The 20,459-nt window shown below is 42.7% G+C and overlaps 2 protein-coding genes across 2 annotated transcripts; one reads left to right on the top strand and one right to left on the bottom strand.

The window, feature by feature from the left end:
• Positions 1-3: 3 nt before the first annotated feature.
• On the bottom strand, positions 4-2,480 carry LOC137200259 (protein FAM181A-like). Its single transcript, XM_067614931.1, has 2 exons — positions 1,474-2,480; positions 4-1,323 (listed from the first exon to the last, which is right to left on the bottom strand). The coding sequence occupies exon 2, from the start codon at positions 1,262-1,264 to the stop codon at positions 485-487; it is 780 nt and encodes a 259-aa protein (XP_067471032.1). The 5' UTR covers positions 1,265-1,323; positions 1,474-2,480; the 3' UTR covers positions 4-484.
• Positions 2,481-6,674: 4,194 nt separating this feature from the next.
• prima1 (proline rich membrane anchor 1) lies at positions 6,675-18,133 on the top strand. Its single transcript, XM_067614321.1, has 4 exons — positions 6,675-7,429; positions 8,287-8,428; positions 10,763-10,892; positions 16,425-18,133. Exons 1-4 carry the CDS (start codon positions 7,148-7,150, stop codon positions 16,522-16,524), a joined length of 654 nt encoding a protein of 217 aa, XP_067470422.1. The 5' UTR covers positions 6,675-7,147; the 3' UTR covers positions 16,525-18,133.
• Positions 18,134-20,459: the final 2,326 nt, after the last annotated feature.

The raw sequence follows: 20,459 nt of genomic DNA, 5'->3' as shown, positions 1-20,459 counted from the left end.
AAGGGAAGTTGAATCATTTATTTAAAAATAAAAAATCATTGTATCAAATGTGTCTATCAAACATTACTTTGACAAAGAGAAGCAATCTATGTGCCACATTCTATTCTCATAGTTGAAAGAGGAAACTAAAACAGGATGTCTTCATTCATTTGCATGACCTTGACTGCTTTTTTCTTCTTTCTTTTTTTAAAGTAGCTCTGAAGAAACCTAAAAGTAGAAACCTTTTAACTTACTGTCAAATTTCAGATACTTGGTGGCATCAGACTGACATGAAAGAGAACATGATGAAGTTATTCTGCAAGTGCAATTTAGTCCTTTAGATTTAAACAACAAAAATAGATGACTAATTCCAATAAGTGCTTGGGGAAGTGTCTCATTTTCAAATACTGAAAGAGAAAAAGTTGGCTGTGTAGAACAAAAGATGAAAATAATTAGTCCTATTTACATTTTTTTTGTGTGTGTGATTGGTCCATTAATATGTTAATTAAATGAACCCAAACACACTGAATATTGGTGACTGGACGGTGGGCTTGGTCGGTATGGGTTTAACCACAACGTGTGTGTGAATTTTCTGTCCATAAGGATGTTCAAGTCTCTCTGTCTCAGTCCCTGCTGCCTTGCTCCACAGTCCCAGAGGCGGATGGGGGACAACAATGTGACTGTGGAGGACCTGGTGTCCGTGATACTGGAACGGGCAGCAGCCGCACACACTCACACAGTGGTGAGAGGTCAGGTCCAATTTCAGCGTCTCTTTGTCCGCAGAGCTGCGTCGACTGGACGCAGACAATGTGGGCTTTGCATCATCATCATAACCTCTTTTCCTCTTTTCATTTTCTCCATTCTCACTTGTGTCTGCGGGGCTCTTTTTCAATCCTAAATGTGAGTGCTCCCTCTTAGTCTGGGTCAACTTGGGTTCCTCCCAGAAAGAGGCTGGTAGTTGGCGTTTCCTCATAGGCACCTGCTCCACAGCGCTCCCCGCGTTCTCCACATTTTGCGCATCTGAACCGGCCTTTTCTGCGACCTTCATACTCTGGTGAACAGTCCCCATCGGTTTGGCACACCCATACTCTGCAGACCTGTGCGTGTGGCATCTTGGGACTCTGGAGTACTTCTGAGAAAAACGCTTCAGTTGTTTCTGCAGATATTTCCTGTGGTCCACGGAGCGTCTGCATGGAGCTGACTTATCCAAGGCCGCCTTGATGTCGCTGGATGCCAGATTTACAAAATTCAGCAACGTTTTGACCTCACTGTCTGCATTTGCCATATTGCCAAGACTTTTATTAAATCAGTCCATGTTAAAAAGTTATAGTCCACAATCAAGATCTGAAAGGAAATCAGAAAACAAATGTAACAGTGCGTAATTGCGCGCGTTGTTCTCTTTTTTTCTGCTAGAGAAATAATGCAATTAAGCACAAATTGTATATGATATCGATCAATTTGTATTATATCATAAAATAATAACCCTTCACCCACCACTGCTGGATGAATCCAGACTCTCGCGAAGCAACAGTCCAAGCACAGACTTCTCTCCAGGCTGCAGTAGGAGCACTTCAACAAGTTGAATGAATATAAACTCCTTGTAGTTATGGTGCTTTCCTTGAACCAATCAGCGACCCCAGGCCCCTCACAATGCACCCCAATCAGCCTCCAAGCGCCCTGGTATCGAATTCTTCACCACTGCAAATTGTTGTCATGGAGATCTGTTAAAAAAAAAAAGAAGAAGAAAAAAAAAAGCCACCGAGGGGATGCGATATTTCTCTTACACGGTGATTTCTCCTCGTTGGCCAAACATCTAAAATCCGGAGTGTGCATGAATAAAAATGAGTGCAAATTCTGCTAGAATATGCATGCGTTGTAACTTCACACGGGAGCTGTTTAAAGTTGAGTTTTTAACATAGATACCCCTCATACCCTCCCCAAGAGTGATGTCAGCTGTAGGATTTGGCGAGAGGGGGTGTGGGGGGATCTAAAGAGTGCATAACCATGGAAAGGGGCTTGAACGCTCAAGAATCTTGTCTTTCTGTTTGCCCCCTCAATCGAGCGACACAAAGGCTGAATTACTCATTCAAACCTCGCAGGACAAAGGGAAAGGAGCTGGATAGCACTCCTGCATTTGTAGTCAAACATTTAGAGACTTAAATCGAGTCGTCATGAAGGAGAAAGAGTCGGACAAAGCCCATAGAATTGCCATCAGCAAACATTTTCCTGTGTCATATTATGGGGTCTCCATGGCTCCCTCTGGCCCGCGGACAATAGCACAAGTTTGCACACTCGAATACTGTCACCCTGCCAACGGCAACAAGGGCCCAAAACAGGACAATCCCCAGAGAAAGCATGGGCTCCGCGGGGAAGGTTGCAATAGAGGAGGAAAAGGGGACTTGTGAAATGCTAATTGAGCTTCATCCCCTTATTGAAGTGGGAAAAGAGTACCTATCGTTCCATTGAACCGCAGCAGCAGTGGAATGAGATGTGAGGAAACAGTTTGTCTGGTAAGTAACACCTCATGCCTGCGCTTTATGCTGCCCTAATATCATACAGCCTAAATCAGTCTCCCACTTTTTTTTCTAGATTCTTCAGGCTATATGAAGGATACAGCTCATTTATTTTGAGTGAACTGTAGGCAACATGATTGATTGTCCCATTCAGTCAGTTTGGGGTTGTCTGAGGAGAGCCCTGCCGGTCTATATGTGCTCTGACTGGTCTATTTTCTTTCTTTCTTTCTTTCTTTTTTAAGGCGGTGCATCCCTCTTGTTGTGGAGAGGCAATGGGACCCTATTGTCCTCCTCTCTTCTTCTTCCCTTCACCTCTCTGTTCAGCTGAAAAGGCCAATTAACAATGGGGCTCCCCTCCCCTGGCCTGTCACCCCACTCCTGTGCTTTTGAAGTGAGGGAGAATGAGAAAGAGGAAGCATAGTGGCATCCATAGATCCCACCATGTGTCGCTGTCCTTGCGCCAAGACAGGTGGATTCAACTTCTGAATAATACTCAATGTAAAAACATTTTGCCTAATTTCTATATTCACTTATCTCACATCAGTCCACCTAGCGCAGATAGACAAACACTCACATTCATACCTACAGACAAGTCTCTCCAGTATACCTAACTTGCATATCTTTGGTGCAAATGCAAACTCCATGCAGAAAAGGCAGCAGCCAAGAGTTTGCTTGTGTCTTGTATGATGATGATGTACAATCACCTTGTTTGCATACTGAAGTAGATATCTATTTAGTAGAAGTCAAGTGGATCTCTAATTCTGCTGTCGTGTGCACTCTGTTCATACATTCCCCTTGGCAAAACTGCGGTGATGCATATAAGTACTTTTTTTCTGTCACTTTTATTACTTTTTGCTCAAAAATAGCAAAAATAAGATTGGATAACACTTCACTTATGGCCAAGGGGGAAATTAGGGGTTACAGCAGCACAAGAAACAGACCAGACAAAGATAAAAATAGATCAGAGAAAATAAAAATAAGGAGAGTTGAATCATAAATCAAAGTCTATTAAAAGTATACAGTATCAGGGCTGGCAGATCCATAAACCCAATAGTTCTCTATATATCAAAGTAAAATGGGAATCAGATCTAAATATAGAAATATCAGAGGAGGAACGAAATGCAACACACATCTACAAATTCCAGGAAATGGAGGAAATTTGGTTGGAAGAATTTAATTTGTTTCTTCGTCACACCTCACATTAAAAACTCCATATTCAACAGCAGTGTTGTTTGAGAGTGTGTGGGCGCACACATGTATGCCAAACATCTCCACATCTTCTGATCATGTGAACAGATTAACATATTTGGGGAGAAAATATCTTTAATCCTTAGAGACATTTTTGGGATTCCTGAGGACAGTAAATTGATAACAGAAGAAGTTGTTTGAAGATACAACTTGTATCTTTTAAAAATTCAGATGAACTGAACCTCATTGTCTTAAACAATAGATGGGAATAGTAAGTAATAGGTTGCATATGTGATGAAAAAACCAACCTGGCCTTTCTCGGAAAATGGGAAAAATGGATCACCTTATACAAAATCTGAATCTATAAAAACAATTGACAGAAATGTGAAATGTGATCCATGCTTGGTTTCCATGCTTTATTGTTTAACTTTGTTTTCTACAGTAACATACAGTATATCTAAATTTTTATGAATAAAAAGTGACAAAAGCTATATACATATACAAAATAAGTACAGACAAGTATACAGTAAATAGAAAAGGACTGTAAAATGAGTTCAATATGTGCAAAAAAAAAAAAAAATCCAACTTTAGCCAAGTATGCAGTTTCCTCATATTCCTGAATAATAATGGCTTTTCAGGTATTTTGTGATGGGTATCTTCTTCAGACTGAGAGACACTCTGGGACAGTTCTCTGATTTAAATAACTCATTTTTCAATTTTCTCCAATCTGATCTGTTAATGTTTTTATTTTAAGGACCTTAATTTCATGACTTGCCAGACTTTGACACTAGATGGCAATCTACCTCCATTATGATGAAGCCAAGCAGGACTGTTGTATTTAGGGAAGAAATACAGATTGCAAAGCTTAATGCAGTTGAGTTAATCTTCTCTGAACATTAATATTCCTTGATTGGCAGAGGGGGTTTTCAAATGACTTTTGGTCGGAAGGAAACAATATGTGTGTTTGCAAAGATGTGAATGCTGATTAGATATCTTGGCACCAATAATCTCACTGAAAGACCACAGCAATTTTATTAAGAGGTTTCCTTATCTGAGCTTAAAAGGGCTGTGATGTATGTTGTGGCTGATTGCAGGTTGTTAGAGTGAGGTAAGGCAGCAGGAAGGAACCAGGAGGATGTAGTGCTTTTCTCTTGTCAGATAATCGATACTGGGACAGACTGTAGGAGAGGATGGACGAGCTGAACCGCTGGGTAGACCGTATGCCAAATCCAGGTTTGTACACTTCAAAAACTCTGGAAAAAAAGGAGGGGGGTCTGCATTGTGTATGTGCAAATGCAGTTTAACAGCAGCTGTGGATTTTCCACTCTAAAAGTCATCCACAGCTCTTGTGCATGAGCTCACCCCATTACTGTCTGTGAAGAGGTTTTTTGATAAGCAGGAGATGTGATAAACGCTCAGCCGCAACAAAAGGCTGCAGAGCTCCATGCTGAATTCACTGATCTTAATCCAAAGTTGTTTTGAATAGTTGGCTTAGATGCTATTTGTGTTATTTGGAATATAAGCAGGATATGACACAATTGGCTGTTGCTTCTGTTATTTAAACCACAGGCAATACTTTGAAACAGAAAGACAAATCCTGTGGGTGCAAACGAATGAACGTGGACCTATGAAACATGAATAAGCAATGAAAATTACATGCGGCCTGTGCAGCAGGTTTTGTATATTGAGCATAGAAACTATCCTGCAAAGCACACATATCAGGTGCAAGTATATAACCCCTGTTGAAGTGAGGTTAAAGAACAAAGTTCCCTGTGGAGGGTACAGGAGGAGAAATTATTCAAACTGTGTGATTGATTAATCTACAGATTGCTTTCAGGATTAATTGTTGTAAAGTGTCAGAAAAATGCCACCATAATTTCCTAAAGCCCAAAGTGACATCTGTAAATGTCTTGTTTGTCTTATCAGCAGTCCAATATCCAGAGATATTCAATTTACAGTGATTCAGAACAGAGAAAAGCAGCAAATCTTCACAACTGAAAATCAATAACTTGGTATTGTTTGCACTTTTTCTTGTAAAATGACATAAGCAATCAGCTGATCATCAAAATCATTACAGATTCATTTTCTGACAATAGACAATAATATTCTTAGTACTGGGATTAGATGCTACTTTATATAAATGCAGTGATGTCAATTAATTATTTGATAAAGTGTCCAAGATGATCCAAAAAGACGTCTTGTGTATCAGCTCTTGTTCTTCCCTGCCCTCCCTCCGCACTTTTTAATGACACCAGGGTGAACACTAAGGTTATATCCCCACTGTCAGCTAACTGTTTTAGTAAATCCCAGTAAACAGTGCATGTCACATTGGCATCCTAGTACCATGTACATGGCTGAGGGCTGTGGGGTAATTTCATAACTGTGCCTAGTGAAGACCACCAACATTATTATGCAACTCTCTCCTCTTAAAAAACTACCCATTGCACTCTGAATCTTTGCACTCTGGCCTACATCACCATCATCTTATAAACTACAACAGTAAAGTATAGTGACAAAAATAAAAAATATATGAAGCTTAGGTTTAGAAATACATATCTTATAAATGTCTTTTGTTGTTCAGCATTACAAGTAAGTGCCAGGTTACATCAGTGCTGTTTATCTCAGCCTACTTTGGGACATTGGACCACAGAGTGTTCTAGCAGGCACACAGCACATCAAACACTGGGTATGGCAATGTTTTCAGTCGGTAGGCGTCTTGCACTCTCTCTCTCTCTTTCTCTCTCTCTCCCCCTCTCTCTCTCTCTCTCCACTTGACTTTAATTCGGTCTAGTACGCGTCATCCTTACGGACTCGCCTCCACGCATTGTAGACTATACTTTCTGCCTGGACCACAATAAAAAAAAAAATAAAACAAAACAAAACAAACAAAACCCAGCTGACATTACCAACGCCTTTCATAACCACATCCCCCTCCTCCCCCCACCCCCCACCCCACCTCCCTCTCCTCCCTCCCAGTGCTTTTGGGGACTTTTTGAGGAGCGGAGGGTTGAATTTGTTTGAGCACACGCTGTCAGGATGAGCTGATGTGAGCGCTGCATCAAGTGCGCGGTGGTGATGCTCCCGTATAAAACAGCCCACTGTATTTTGGCACAGAGGGGGATGCATCAGTTTAACCCTCGGCTCTGCCCTCCGGACTCGCCCATACAGTATTCAGCCTAGATAAGTTGAGGGGATGTGTCAGCTTATTGTGAGGAATCCTACCGCACGATATTCCTGAGGATCTCTCTGTCCGTTTTTTTTCTTCAACTTCGATGGCTTGAGTGGCCCATTTGCACTCATGCTTGCAGCCGAGGAGGGATGTAAGGTACGGGCCGTCTACCGCCCTCACATTGCACGGAGTAGCGGCGTGATTCAGGTCGCTATCTGAGTGCCAATAAGCAAAGAAACTACTTTCGAGATGTGAATTATCGAGATTTGCTACTCATTCCCGCCGGCTCGCCTGTCCTATGCTATCGACAACGGGATTTCAAGAGGAAAATGATTGTGGCATAAACTATTTCTGGAGACGCCTGTCACAGATATCGCCGCTGAACTGGACAGGGTGGATGGTTATTTCCCAAACAGTTCAAGCCTATGTATACTGCATTCATTTATTGGAAACGCTGCCTAGTATCTTCGAGAACAGCGCAAGAGGAATGCTGGTCCAAGATCTAATGCCATTTACTTTAAGTTTTTGGCCTTTTTTCTTCGGTCATTGCCTTCTCTCACTGTTTTTACTCTCATGCCAGGTAAGGATCATGTTCAGGCGCGCCACTTGTCAGTTTACGCATGAGAAGAGGTTACACCAATGTAAGAGGAGTTTGATTTAATGGTTCACTACGAGGATGGAGTGGGAAGCTGATGAGATTAGTCAAGTAACTTATTTCCTTATTAAGCTACTGTTAATCTATAATTCACTGTTTGTGTGTTTGCACCAGATGTTGGGGTCACCAGTTCATGGCACACCTGTGTTTAGGAAATACTGACAGACATGCATGTGTAGAGTTTCCTGGAAGGCATGAGAAATATAGCAATGCACACATATAGGGAGACAAACACTCAGCTCTCTTGTAGTGGGAACATGGAGTAGCCAACTGTGTTTTTTATGATAACAATATTCAGTTATCCCACTAGGATCCCCGCAGCAGGCATATGTTAGTGATGAGTATTCTAACCTCTGCCCTGTGCTGCTGCCTACAGATAGTGGTGAGCTGTTGTTCACACGCACGCAGTGTTGCCAGGGTTCATGTGTAATGTGATCTGCTTGAGTTTCCAAGTCCACCCACGCACACTCCTCGGGGCAGCCTGCTGCCCACTCTGTTGGTGGGTGGTTTCTTACAGGGAGCGGGCTGCAGCCATAGACGTGCTACTATTCCGCATGAACTACATACACAACAGCCCCGGTGACAACAACACTGGAGCTTGTGATATGAAAAGAACGCTGAGAGGATATCCACAGTGGTGCTAACTAAGAGGGCTGCTGAGTGTTCAAGCATCTCCATTTGTGCTGCACGGTGTTGTGCTGATGGTACTTATGAGTAATGCATTAAAGGACAGTGCCTCAGTCATTTCAATGCCTTTGTGTTTCTCTTTCCCTCACCATAAGGGAGAACTCCAGAGGTCATGCTCACGGACTGTGGCGGAGAAAGTTAGTGAACAGTGCCAGCTGGCATGCCACTGTAGAAGATACCCTCCCCTTCCTCCTCCGCCGCCTCCACCGCCTCCTCCGCGGCTACTGGGCACCACAGGTAATAATCCCAGCTCGCACTCCTAGGTTTCACACCTGTCTGGCTCCACAACTGTCTGTCTCACTCTCAGTCTGCTCTCGCCCCACAGTTGGATCTCATATTCCAAACCAGGTGCAGGTGTCAAGCAACTGGCTATAGTCTGGAGAAACTGTTTTGAAGTGTTTCCTTTTGCGCACAGGGGGAAAAATGTACCATCAGTCCTCTGAGACTAGCGTGCGAGTGCCCATGCATAGGCGCAGTTTTTACACTTGTGTGTCTGTGCGTGTGATAGAGCCAGCAGGATGTTGACAGCTGAACACAGGGCTAATTTATGCCGGGTCTAACCTTGGGGAGTACCCAGCTGCCTGTGAAATCCATGCCTGCTGGGCTGCCAAGCACAGTGGTTCAGTGGAAGGGTTTCCCCCGGAGGACCCCTGATTAAAACACAGATGAGTTAATTAAATTAGCTTTAATTTGATAGAGATAAGGGGCTAATGAACCAGCCCAGTAGTTCCGGCTTCGTTTTGAAGTTGAGCTGGCGGCAATGAGGGTGTGTGCGTGTGTGTGTGTTTGCAGTTGTGCATGCCGGAGTGCTTGTATACAACAAGCGAGCATATCTGTGAGGATCCAGTGCCTGTTACAGCAAATCCTTCTCCCCTGCCCCTTCCAAAACTCCCTCTTTGGTCCCACTCTGAGATGGTAAATCTATTGACAGATAGGCTAACATATTTCACCAGCCTGCTCGCTGAAAGTTGATATGATTTGTTTGTAGTCTCAAGCACCTTAATGAACTGCACATTGAGATATGGGACAGGCGTTGCTGATGATGCAGCCATTGTGAGCTATTACTGTGACTCTTTAGAATCACTCACCCTGAGCCCTTAATGTTATGACTAGGGAGGTGTACTTAATCATCAAAGTCTCAACAGACAGCAATGGAAAGGTTTTAATCAATCCGTTCCAATGATTTTTTTTTTCTGTCTGGTCAATTTAGATGTAGACCTCTTTCTTTTTTCCCCCCGACTCACCATGTGAGCTACCTATGAATCGAGAGTTATAGACCCTTCTGTGATTGATGTCAAGGTCACTGCATAAATGCTGCCAGGACCATCTGACTGTAAGCTATGTGGGGGTTTGAATGCCCAATTATGTCCAACGCATGAGAGGAAGTCTGAGCACAGTATCCACACTGTTTGATGCCTCCGTAAACAGCAGTATGTCACGAATAAATATGATAAACAGGCCCATTTCTATTCCTTCTTAACTTTACACGGATTTGTTTGCAGTAGGTGGAGACATCATGAATAATTCAGCTGAATTTTTTTGCTTTAAACTGTAGTCTTTAAAAATGCCATGAATATGCATGGCTAACATGAAAAACTGGGACAATGGCTGAGACCTTATCTATCTGCTAAAAGTCTGAAAAAATTGAGCAATTGGCAGTGCGAAGTAAGCGTCTGTGTGTGCTAAAAATGGTTTCCCTTCAAAGGAGCGTGCTTTATCACAATGAAGTAGATCCTTACCACTGACTGAATTAAATCCTACAGCCGTTGACAAAACGCAGGATTAAAATGGAAGTTTGGCTGAGAGGAGCTTTTAAAATCATAGTGACTTATGACGTGCGCTGTGCCGGGGAGAGCCGTGCCTTGTTATTTGCTCCGTCGAAATGTGCTGTGTTGGAAAAGAGTCCACAGCATTACTAAGGAGTATTTGTTGCTATGTCGTAAACCTTCCTCTCATTCATGACAAAATAACTGTAAATGCAGGGGTTACAAGTTTGTTATTGTATATGCAGTGCAGTGTGGTTTTTTTTTCAAGACATGAAACTGAGACAAACCAGCCTTCAGATAGATAGATAGATAGATAGATAGATAGATAGATAAATATGCACATGACTAAACTGATTTATGGATTGTGGGAGTGCATCAAATGCTGCAGAAAGAGAAAAGAGGAGAATTTCTGCATTACACACACAAAGTTGCTGATGCACATAATGTTATACAACATTTCTGGTGAGTGGTCTTACTCCACAGATCTAATGTGGAAAGAGCAGGAGGTTCCTGCAACAGTAATTGGTGTGGACAAGAGTGCTGGTGTAAGGAAGGCTGACGGGACCTTAAATGATTCATGGTGTCGGGTTGGATATCTTTGAACGTTGAACCTAAGACCTACAGAACAGGCGAGGACACGGCTGCTTCCCAGCTCAGAGAGCAGGGAGGAAAATCACCGCCATTGTGCTTTGTTTTTCATGTGGTGTTACAAGTTTAGATTATTGTGTTTATAACATTCTGCTCATTCTCTCCTCCTGTATGTGCGTCTCTCTCCCTCCTGCCCCCTCTTCTCTCCCTTTTGAAGTGGTAGGGCCAAAAGTGCCCTTGAGGCCCTGGTGGATGGAGATGGACATTATAGTGCTTGGAACGGTGGGCTGTGCCTCAGTTGTCTTCCTCCTCTCAGCCATCATCATCTGCTACAAGGCCATCAAGAGGTTGGATGTCAATATTTTATTTTCTGTCCCAGTTAGATCATACTGTCACTTATCACTGAAATATCTTAAAGTGAGAACAGATTTAAATTGGAACTGTCACAAGCAGGTTACTCAGCATATCATGTGTAAACTGACCCATGGGAAACTGTACCATTTCTCCAGGTTTTGTTGTTAGAATGATGCAGAAGTATTGACCCTGTCATCACCCTGCCGGGTCACACTGAGGTCAGAGGTTAGATAATGGAATGGGTTGTAAATGTCACCGAGGATGATCCACTACACTGAGTCACGCAGAAACATCCCACACTCTAAATTAATTCATCGAGGTGCATGATGACCTGACGTTACGATACTGTGTTGGTTTTAATTTACATAAGTGTCTAAAGCTTCTTAGAATGGCAGCTGGGTTCATGGAAGTGAAAGCGAGAGGCAAGCAGATGAATCCCAAGACACTGCTGTTGCAGCGGGAACTGTTTCCCCCATTTGGCTTATTAAAGAAAAGGCTGCGTGAGGTTTTAGCCCGCAGCACAACCCAGACCCAATTCTCTGTGTGACATTCTGGCAGCACGGTGTCACACATGCACTGTGACTTACACGTTAATGTTCACAGACATTCAACAAACACACACACATACACATACACGTCCACATCGTGCAAAGCACTGCACATGCACAGAGTGCTACTCAAAGGATACTTGTGTGCACCCATCCATAAACACACAACATCTTTACATACGTACATATATCATCTTGACATATTTACACACTCTATAAAATACGGCATAAACAGTGACTCTCACACACCCATGTGAGAGTCACCACAGATGTGTGTGCTAAATCAGGGAGCCACTTCTATGTTTTATTGATGTGTGTTTAAACAGATTTAGTATCATACCTTATTATATTTATGGGACTATATTAAGCCTGCATGCCAGATATGGCTTTCCTCAGCAGAACTCTATTTCTCCTTTCTTTAAACAACAAATAGGCAAAGTCAGGCAGCGGAAGTAATGGGTGGTTGGCTCAGGAATTCATTATGGCAATTCTCCAGCCCCCTGTGTAGCCAAGGGGCACCTTTTTTAATGCAGCAGTGGTAGGAAAGTGTTGTTGCAATACGGGCTCTAGCCCCAAACCCAAGTCATTATTTATGAATTAATTTGCGCAGTCATTCAGTCGCAGGCCACATCTTTTATACATGCAACCGGGTCGTGTCCTGAAGCTCTGTGGGCTCTAGACTGCAGACTTTGTGCCACGCCAAGCTGCCCTCCACTCTGAATGAGAAGGGAAAAATACACAAGTCCAGCCAGGCTGGTTTCATTAGACATTCATTAGTCACCAGCCTATAGGAGAGCAGTCTAAGGAAAAATGTGATTCCTTTAACATCTGTCATGGATGCCCTAATCATCCATAGTTCCTGAAAGGAAGGGAGAGGAAACAGCACAGCGAAAAGGACAGATAAAATGTTGTCTACCAAAGCAAGCAAAGGCAGTAATTGAGCATCTTAGTCAATAACAATGTGAGAGAGGGTTTGTCAGTGAGAAAAACACAGCCGGTTATATATAGCCCTTCCAGCCCCTCAGTGCTCCGGGCTTTCCCAATGAAAATCAGCTGGCCAAGGGCCAGGGCCTGAGCTCCACAGACAGCAGAGTAGCTAGCTCTGCAGGTCCCAGCCCTCCTGGCCTTTTGTTATTTTTTATAATCTTTGTCTGCCACTCATCTGTCAGAAGCAAAGGGCCTGGAAAAAAAACACTTCCATACAATTCTATTCAGAGTCCACAGCACCAGGGAGGCTGGTGTGTGCAAGCATAGAGAAGAGGATTCAGACACACGCTGCGTTTCAGTGTTGCTGTGCCATCCAAAGCAAAAGACATGATGCTGCAGTCCAGGCTGTCAGCCATCCAAGAAGCCAAAACAAACAGAACTCAAACCCACTGACTAATGAAGCTAGATGCTTTTTCCAATCACTTACCGCTCTGGGAGGCTTGTCCAAAGACGGATAATACATCACAGCTGGTTCTGTCCAAGGGTAACACAGTATATCCAAAATACTCAACTAGAGATAGTATACAATAAAAGGACGTGTCAGGCAAAATGGTTTAAAATCCAATATTTACTGATACATTATTAATCTCCTCTGTCTCCTCTCTTATTTTCAAAATTACTACACCAGCACCATCAAAACAAGTGACAGATTTTTACAGTCTGTTTTTTAATATTTTTTCTTTGAACCATAGCATGTTACTCTAATTTCCAGATGGCTGGAGTAATTGTAAACAGCACAACACATGTCCCAATTTCACCATGATCCATTCCCCAAACTTCAAACAGGAATGTGCGCTGTGATTGCACAGCTTTGATATGAAATATTCATCTAACCTGTGAAGTGTTGTGTTGCCACCTGCCATGTGTCAACAGCATGGCATCTATTATTGAAAGCCCGGGTAGAGGTCGGTTTGAGGCCCCAAGAGCTCGGCCCTGTGTGGTGGCCCCGAAGCGACATGGTCAGTGTGACTGGAGATTACAATCCTGGGAGAAATAAACAGAGCTGAAGCACCTTCCAGCAGGTTATAGATCACCAGTGTCAAATTGAACAGCAGTCCTTTGCAACATAACACATGAGATACTGACCTGCCCAAAATATTCCAAAATTAAAATCATTAGTGAGCCGCAGGGACGTTGCATAACATGAAACGAATATCAACCCCCGCTGACTTTCTTTTCTGAGTAGGAGATTTTCCAGACTGGCTGTAAACAATACCGCCTGTCCCCTAGAGAAAACTTCGGTATATCCCTTCTCCCTTAGCTGCAACTGCATCAGCCAATCTTCTCCCCCGCAGCAGAATGTGTTTCCACCCCAGGGCCGGACAGTTTCCTTTCTCAGGCTTTCCCCGGGTCCCACAGGGACACAGCAAGCAGCATCTGTCCTACATGGCCAGCATATATCCCTGGTGTCCTGAGCTGTATGACCCCTTCCAGCTGACAGAGTTCTAGGCTTAGTCATAGACGTTTTGTTTACAGCTTTGCCCGAGAGCTCACGTCACCTCCAACAACCCCGGACCACTGTAAGTTAAATGCAGCGTGTCCGTATGTTCACATTAAGGCCACAAAGACTGACATTTTTATTGGGGGACAAGTATTCTCATTCATTTTGCAGGGTTTTGTTTATCAGCTGCTCACACAGATACATGCAAATATGAACACAGATGTCATAACCGATCTAGGTTTAAAAAAAAAATCCAAAAAAGCTTGAGTTAATAGTGAGGAGATTGTATTGTTTGGGGTGGAAACACATTAAAGTCCGTATGTTTGATGTTCTTGAGATTGACTTTGGTGACAGATGAAAGTTCTTTCAGCTGGATGGATTCAAGCTGAGCAGGATTTCTGAGGAGCTCTGATGAACACAGGAGGGTGGAGGTGCACGGCACTGAAGTGACAGCTGAAAACAGTCCAGACAGAAACAGGTGTAAGCGTTGACAGCACCGAGATGACTGTTTAATAGGTGTGGCAAAATCAGATTGACTTAAGTGAATGGGAGCGACCAAAAAAGACAGCTGATAAATTGAGTTGACAGCAGGAGAAATTTGCATAATTGAGCATGTGCACAAAAAAGACCTGACAGAACATTTACCAACAAGAAATATCAGTATAGTTAATATCTTAGAGAAAAGAAAAAAATCAACCTTATCTGATCTGAAGCTTGTACATTTTACGTAATGTGAAATTAAAGACTTTACAGTAGCTTTTCATTTTTGTCTCACAGTCTCAGATTGGTTTATGAATCAGCAAGTGTCACAGCAGTATGAACTGCAATACAGTTTAATGTTTTAAAGGAGAGGTTCACAAATGTTCAACTCTGTCTTAAAACATTAGTCAAGTGCCCAAATGAACATTGACACATGTTGTTTTTGCTGTAATCATTTCTCCAGGCCATTAGAAAATCTCTTCATAATGCACTTACAGTGTAGGTGATGGGGGTGAAAATCCACTCCTGCGCAAATATATGTATTTAAAAGTTTATCTGAGGATAATATGAAGCTTCAGTCGCCCACATTAGTCAAATTAAGTTGATGTCTTTCAAAGTTACAGTGTTTTTGGTGCCAAATCCCCTCTTTTTGTTTCCATCCTTCCACTGCGGCTCAACAAGAAAGCACTGTCCGTCGAGACACAGAGAGGGAATTTGTTACTAAAAAGACTGTAATTGTGGAAAATAATCACTTTATATGACTAACTCAAATGGCTAAAGCCTCATATTATCTTCAGAAAAACTTTCACATTTTTGCTCAAAACAAGGACTGCGGATTTTGTCCCCCATCACTTACATAATAAGCTAGGGATCTTCCAATGGTCAGTATGAACAGGGGGAGTGATTACAGCGAGCAAAACCTGTTTCCATGTTCACATGGGCACCTGAGTATTGTTTTAAGACAGATCTGAAAGATTGTGAACTCATCCTTTAATGCTGCAGTTGTCAAACACATAATATAAAAAATTTTCCCATAGTCTGAGTCCATGGACAAAATAACAGAAACTGTATAATCCACTATAGCATAACAGCACCACAAAATGCTGCCCTAACAAGTGTTTAAATTTTGAATGCACACCTCTCTGACACAGTCTCACCACAAATTAAACACTCTAAATGTCACAAAGATAGTTTTGTTTCTGTGTTACATTGAATTATGTCATGTATGAGCTCATTTGACACTGTAAGGATTCCCTTTCTGCACGATGCCTGAGAAAGGAAAAGATCTGTGCTGGACTTGACTGAGAATGACTGTTCGTCAAAGTCGGACTGGCCAGGCAGGGATTTCAGAAGGAGAAGAGAGGAGAGGAGAGGAGACACTGAGCTAAGATGTCGCTCAAGGGTCCTCTGTGCCAGTGAAGGCACTGTACAGTGTTGAGTGGGACAATGACTGTACTAACTGTATTCAGATCTGTCTCTGAGTTACATAAGCCCGAGCAGGGGAGAGCAGCTGAGGGGGTCGGTACAGAAGCCACAGTACACTGGACAAATATAATAACCACAAAGGCACGCAGAGCGCATGAAAAGGGCTGCATTGAATGATACTGCTCTTCACAGGCCAGTAGCAGCAAGAGGATCATGTGCTGCAGCTTTATTTTGCACCAGAACGTACTCACACACAGAAATGACCCGAGTGTAGAGAGGGAATTTCACAGGAGGTTATGTATCGATGTTATTCCCAAGTTGTTTTGACAGCCACATACATACTCATTACTTAGAGGGAAGATTGCATCTACCAGTCAGAGTAGGTAATTGCCTTATCCCCTGTGTTGCGATGTATCTTTCCCTCCTGTCTCCTTGCAAAAGTGACCTTTGAACATTGAGCTTATTAGAAAGGATCGCTGAGACCAGCGCATCCACCCAGAGGAGCGCAAGAAATCACATCTCCCTAAAGGTTAACAGTCTAGAAACTCTGTTTAATGACATGGCCTTTAGTTGAGAGTGAGTGTAACGCCAAATCTCTCCTGTCAAGGAATATATCCTCACTTTATGAAAATGTTTATCCGCAGGAAACCACTACGGAAAGAAGAGAACGGGACAAGTCGCGGGGAATACGCCATGAGTATCCGTAACAAGAAAGCCATGGGTACCAACAACACTGTGGTATAGACTGTCTCCGGGTAGACGCAGGAAGTGACATCACCATTATCGTCTCTCACCTTAACCCCAAATACAACAATCCCTTCTCACCCAGAATGCAACAGGATTTTACCCGAGGTTTTCAAATAGGTAAACCTTTCCTTTTTGCTTGGCATGTTGCCCGGACTGAAGACACCATTCAGCTCAAGAGGGGCTGTAAAAAAAAGATGGAAGGAAAAAAAAATCAAGGCAGAAAGGACGAGGAGAGAAAGATCCACAAACCCCCATGGTGTTGAAAGTGGCACAGCAGGCTGAACATTATGCTCTTAGTAACAGCAAGTGTTGCTGACAGGCTGGTTGGCTGCTGGCTGGAGAGGGACTGTCTGCCAGTCTGCCGCAGATCCAGACCTCACACACACTGTTGACATCTGCAATGGAACAACGGACAATGAAGCAGCCCCACACTCCCATGGGGCAGCTAGACAGGACAGCCAATCACACACAATAAATAACATGCATGCAGTTTTTACAGAGAATGCAACATTTTTTATATTCCGATGCTCACACTGTCCATCTTTTGTTCTCCATTTTTGAGACAGATGCTTTGTGAGAGGCATGATTTGACTTTTGGTCCAGGCTCTGAGATGTGGATTCATCTGACTATGCAATTTAAAGAAATCCATATTTAAAAAAAAAAGAAAAAAAAAAGAGGAGCAACGACATCAACATGGGACGTTCTGGTTATTTTACCATGCCAAAAATGCCACTGAAGACTTAGGCTCAATGTAATATACTTCAATCATTCATCTTCATCATTTATTTGCTCTATTTATTTACTTATCTACCTTTTGAATTTATTTTTCTACTTAAAAGGAAAAAAAAACTGTCTCGTACATTCTTCACATCTTGACAAATCTTGACGAACGTCTTGAAGAATTCATTTTATTTCTTGATAGCTCTGGTTTTTTTTAAGTGGATTATTTATAAAGCATATAATTCATTTGTGATGCTCCGATGCTTTAAGCCTGCTGTCAGTTTGTTGAGACACTGATGCAGAAAACACGCTTGCTCTGCAAAGAGTTTTTGTATCAGTTGCTTTGTCTCTGGTCGTTTGATATGCTTTTCTCTGTTTCCTTGAGACTTCAGCTAAAAAAAGTCAGGGGTCTCTATGATGTGCTATGTGAATGGGTGTTTTTCAATCATTATTTCTGTGCAGCATCATATGCCAGTCCCCATTTTTAGTTTATTCACTCAATGCAAGCCCCCTAAATCACATCACACCTGTCATCTGGTTAAATCTTGTTGTTTCAAAGTCTTGGGGGTCAGCTAGATGCCTTCAGACACGTTTTGTTTGGATTTGACAATCTTCATTTTTCTATCTGTCAAGAAGGGCTTAGCCCATCACTATAGAAACAGAGGACATGAGCCCAGGGCTGACCTTGTGACTGGTGACAGACAGGAGACTTAGCCAATAGCCAGAGATCAGGTTGCACAGAGGATGGCCTCAGCAAAGATGTGTGTGTGACTCAGTGCTGTCACAGGCATCCTCCACATCCCCGCTGGAAAAAAAAAAAAAAAACACAACCAAGCTGAACTAGAGCATCACTCAACGCTGCTCTGCTTTTCTTTTTTTTTTTTTTTACATTAAATCTGTGTGTCTGTGTGTGCGTGCATGCATGTGTGTGTGTGTGTGCGTGTGTGTGAGTGTGTGTCTGTCTGTCTGTCTGTGAGTGTGCATGCAGATGAGTGTACTCAGTGAGAGTGGGCTGTACTCTGTGGCTGTCAGTTAAGTATAGATATTGGCTAAACTGTTGAAATTTGGAAAAACACATGCTTGCATCTAAACATGCACAGGTATTAGCTAACAATATACCCCACCATGTACCTATATGAGAGAAATGATGGATGCATGAATGTAAATATTGATATTTAAATATCTGCCTTCTGGACTGTTAATTCATGTACAGTGTAACAGAACATATGTTTATACATAGTAAAACTTAAACAATGTGCTACCATTTAGAATTATGTCAATGTTGTCATGTTGATGGAGCAAGCCATTAATGTATATATGGCAATCAATAGTACATACACAATTTATGCATTATATCAAACAGATAGAAAGATGTGCATAAGTTGATTTCATTGCTGAGTTTTTCAGTTGTAAATAAAACTGTACATAACAACAGACCTACAGTCTTTTGTGTTTGAAGCCCCTGCAGATATAAATCTGTTATGTGATGGCAGACAAACTGGCCCATATGTGACGAAGGTGATAAAAGTGAATCTGTTATATTTAGCCTGTGCCCATCCCGTCTGCTCTATGCTGTGTTGTGCCGTTCATGTCTTGGGCAGAGCTGTGCCGGCCACGTCCCCTGGGCCCCCCTCCCTACAGTGGAGGACATGTTCTCAGTCTGTCTCACACAGTGCATCTTTAATGAACTGCGATTATCAAGTGTATTCCACTCCGTGGGGCTTAATGACGCAAATCAGAAAACTTATAGGTCACATATTGTGCTAGCTCTGGGCTCAATCAATAATAATGTCACAAAAATGTGTGTGAAGGATTTCTGCAGCAAAAGCGAGAACACAAATTGTAAAACGGCTTCAACAGAATTAGGATTTTACAGGAAGCTAAAAGAATGGAGTCGATTCGAAACACCTCTGTCACTCACATTAAATCACATAGACATTTTCCCATTTCTATTTTAATTTGCACATTATACATTTACTTAATGATGCGAAACAAGCAAGGGGGACAAACCTGTAGTATACAGGCTGATGCAGAAGAGCACTGAAGAGGAATGTCAATGAATTATAATGTGAATGAGGGGCCATAGAGTACTTTGCCATCCCTGCTTTAGATGTGCCACTTGATGGTAATGCCAATGGACATTCTGAGCAATTTAAACATTCATGCATTGTCCAGCCAGGGCACTGAGGATTTCACTGTAATAAAAGCAATGTGACAGCACTAGGCGGGGGGACCAGGGATTGTCACTGTCTCAACAAGCTTTATGAGCCTCTCAGAAGGTATTTCCATGAAGCGAAAAGGACGCTGATACACAGATTCTCTAAGTGTGGGTTCTTGAAATTCTCCCTGTCCAAAACTACTGGTTATTTTGATCTGCTGCAGTCTGTACAAGACTACCTCCATCAACCTGATCTTTAATCAAGGAATGTCACCAACGCACACACCTGGTGATGCATCCTGCTGGTGCGTGAGTGTGTATGTGTGTGTTGAACAGTTCACACTCAGTGCTTTCAAAGCTGACCTTCACAATCTTTGAGGACCCACTCACACCCTCTCTGCCTGAGAGGCCTTTGGTCAGCGTTAATTACCCTCAGTACCTCCAGCTGCCTGCTCATCAGGTCAGCGCTCCCATATGGTCCTCCAGGAGGCAGCAGGCAGGCGGGCAGGGGCGGGGAAAGTGCTGGATACCTGTGGGACACTGATTACATAAGCTGCTGCTAATGAGAGAGGTTCTTTCGAAAAGGGCTGCGAGTTCAAACGATCACGACGGTGGCAGTGGCTGACAGATGCAACCCCAGAGCAAGGGGGACTTGATTAAACACACACACACGCACACCTGTGCACATGCAGGGACACATGCACATACACACCTGCACCTAGAATCACTTTAATACACACTCACACACACAGAGGCACACAGCAGGAGAGGGGCTCTTTGATGAGCCAAGACTAAAGGTTGATGAGAAGGGGCACTGCAACCTGATTTAGCTCGCTTGGGGTCACCGGGGAGTGTGTGTGTGTGTGTATATGTCCGCCAGTGTGTGTGTTCATTAGTCACGGTGTGTGAAATCATTATACTAGTGACTCATTTGGCACACACCTCTCAACATGGTTCCTCTTATACATGCAGTTACTAAAAAACTACAATTTTAAAAGAAGAAATATGCAAATCAAATTTGTCTTATTTTTGTCCAATAAACCAATTTCTTCA

This window comes from Thunnus thynnus, chromosome 16, assembly GCF_963924715.1.
Source record: "Thunnus thynnus chromosome 16, fThuThy2.1, whole genome shotgun sequence".
NCBI classification, from domain to species: Eukaryota; Metazoa; Chordata; class Actinopteri; order Scombriformes; family Scombridae; genus Thunnus; species Thunnus thynnus.
Note: the sequence above shows the minus strand (reverse complement) of the source record. Positions and strands in the feature narration are given on the sequence as shown.

Bases quoted from the DNA above. Each gene is read 5' to 3' on its own strand.
- LOC137200259 (XM_067614931.1), bottom strand. From the start codon at position 1,264: ATGGCAAATGCAGACAGTGAGGTCAAAACGTTGCTGAATTTTGTAAAT.
- prima1 (XM_067614321.1), top strand. From the start codon at position 7,148: ATGCTATCGACAACGGGATTTCAAGAGGAAAATGATTGTGGCATAAAC. The intron at 7,430-8,286 runs GTAAGGATCATG...CCTCACCATAAG, and splicing joins TGTTTTTACTCTCATGCCAG to GGAGAACTCCAGAGGTCATG. The intron at 10,893-16,424 runs GTTGGATGTCAA...GTTTATCCGCAG, and splicing joins TGCTACAAGGCCATCAAGAG to GAAACCACTACGGAAAGAAG.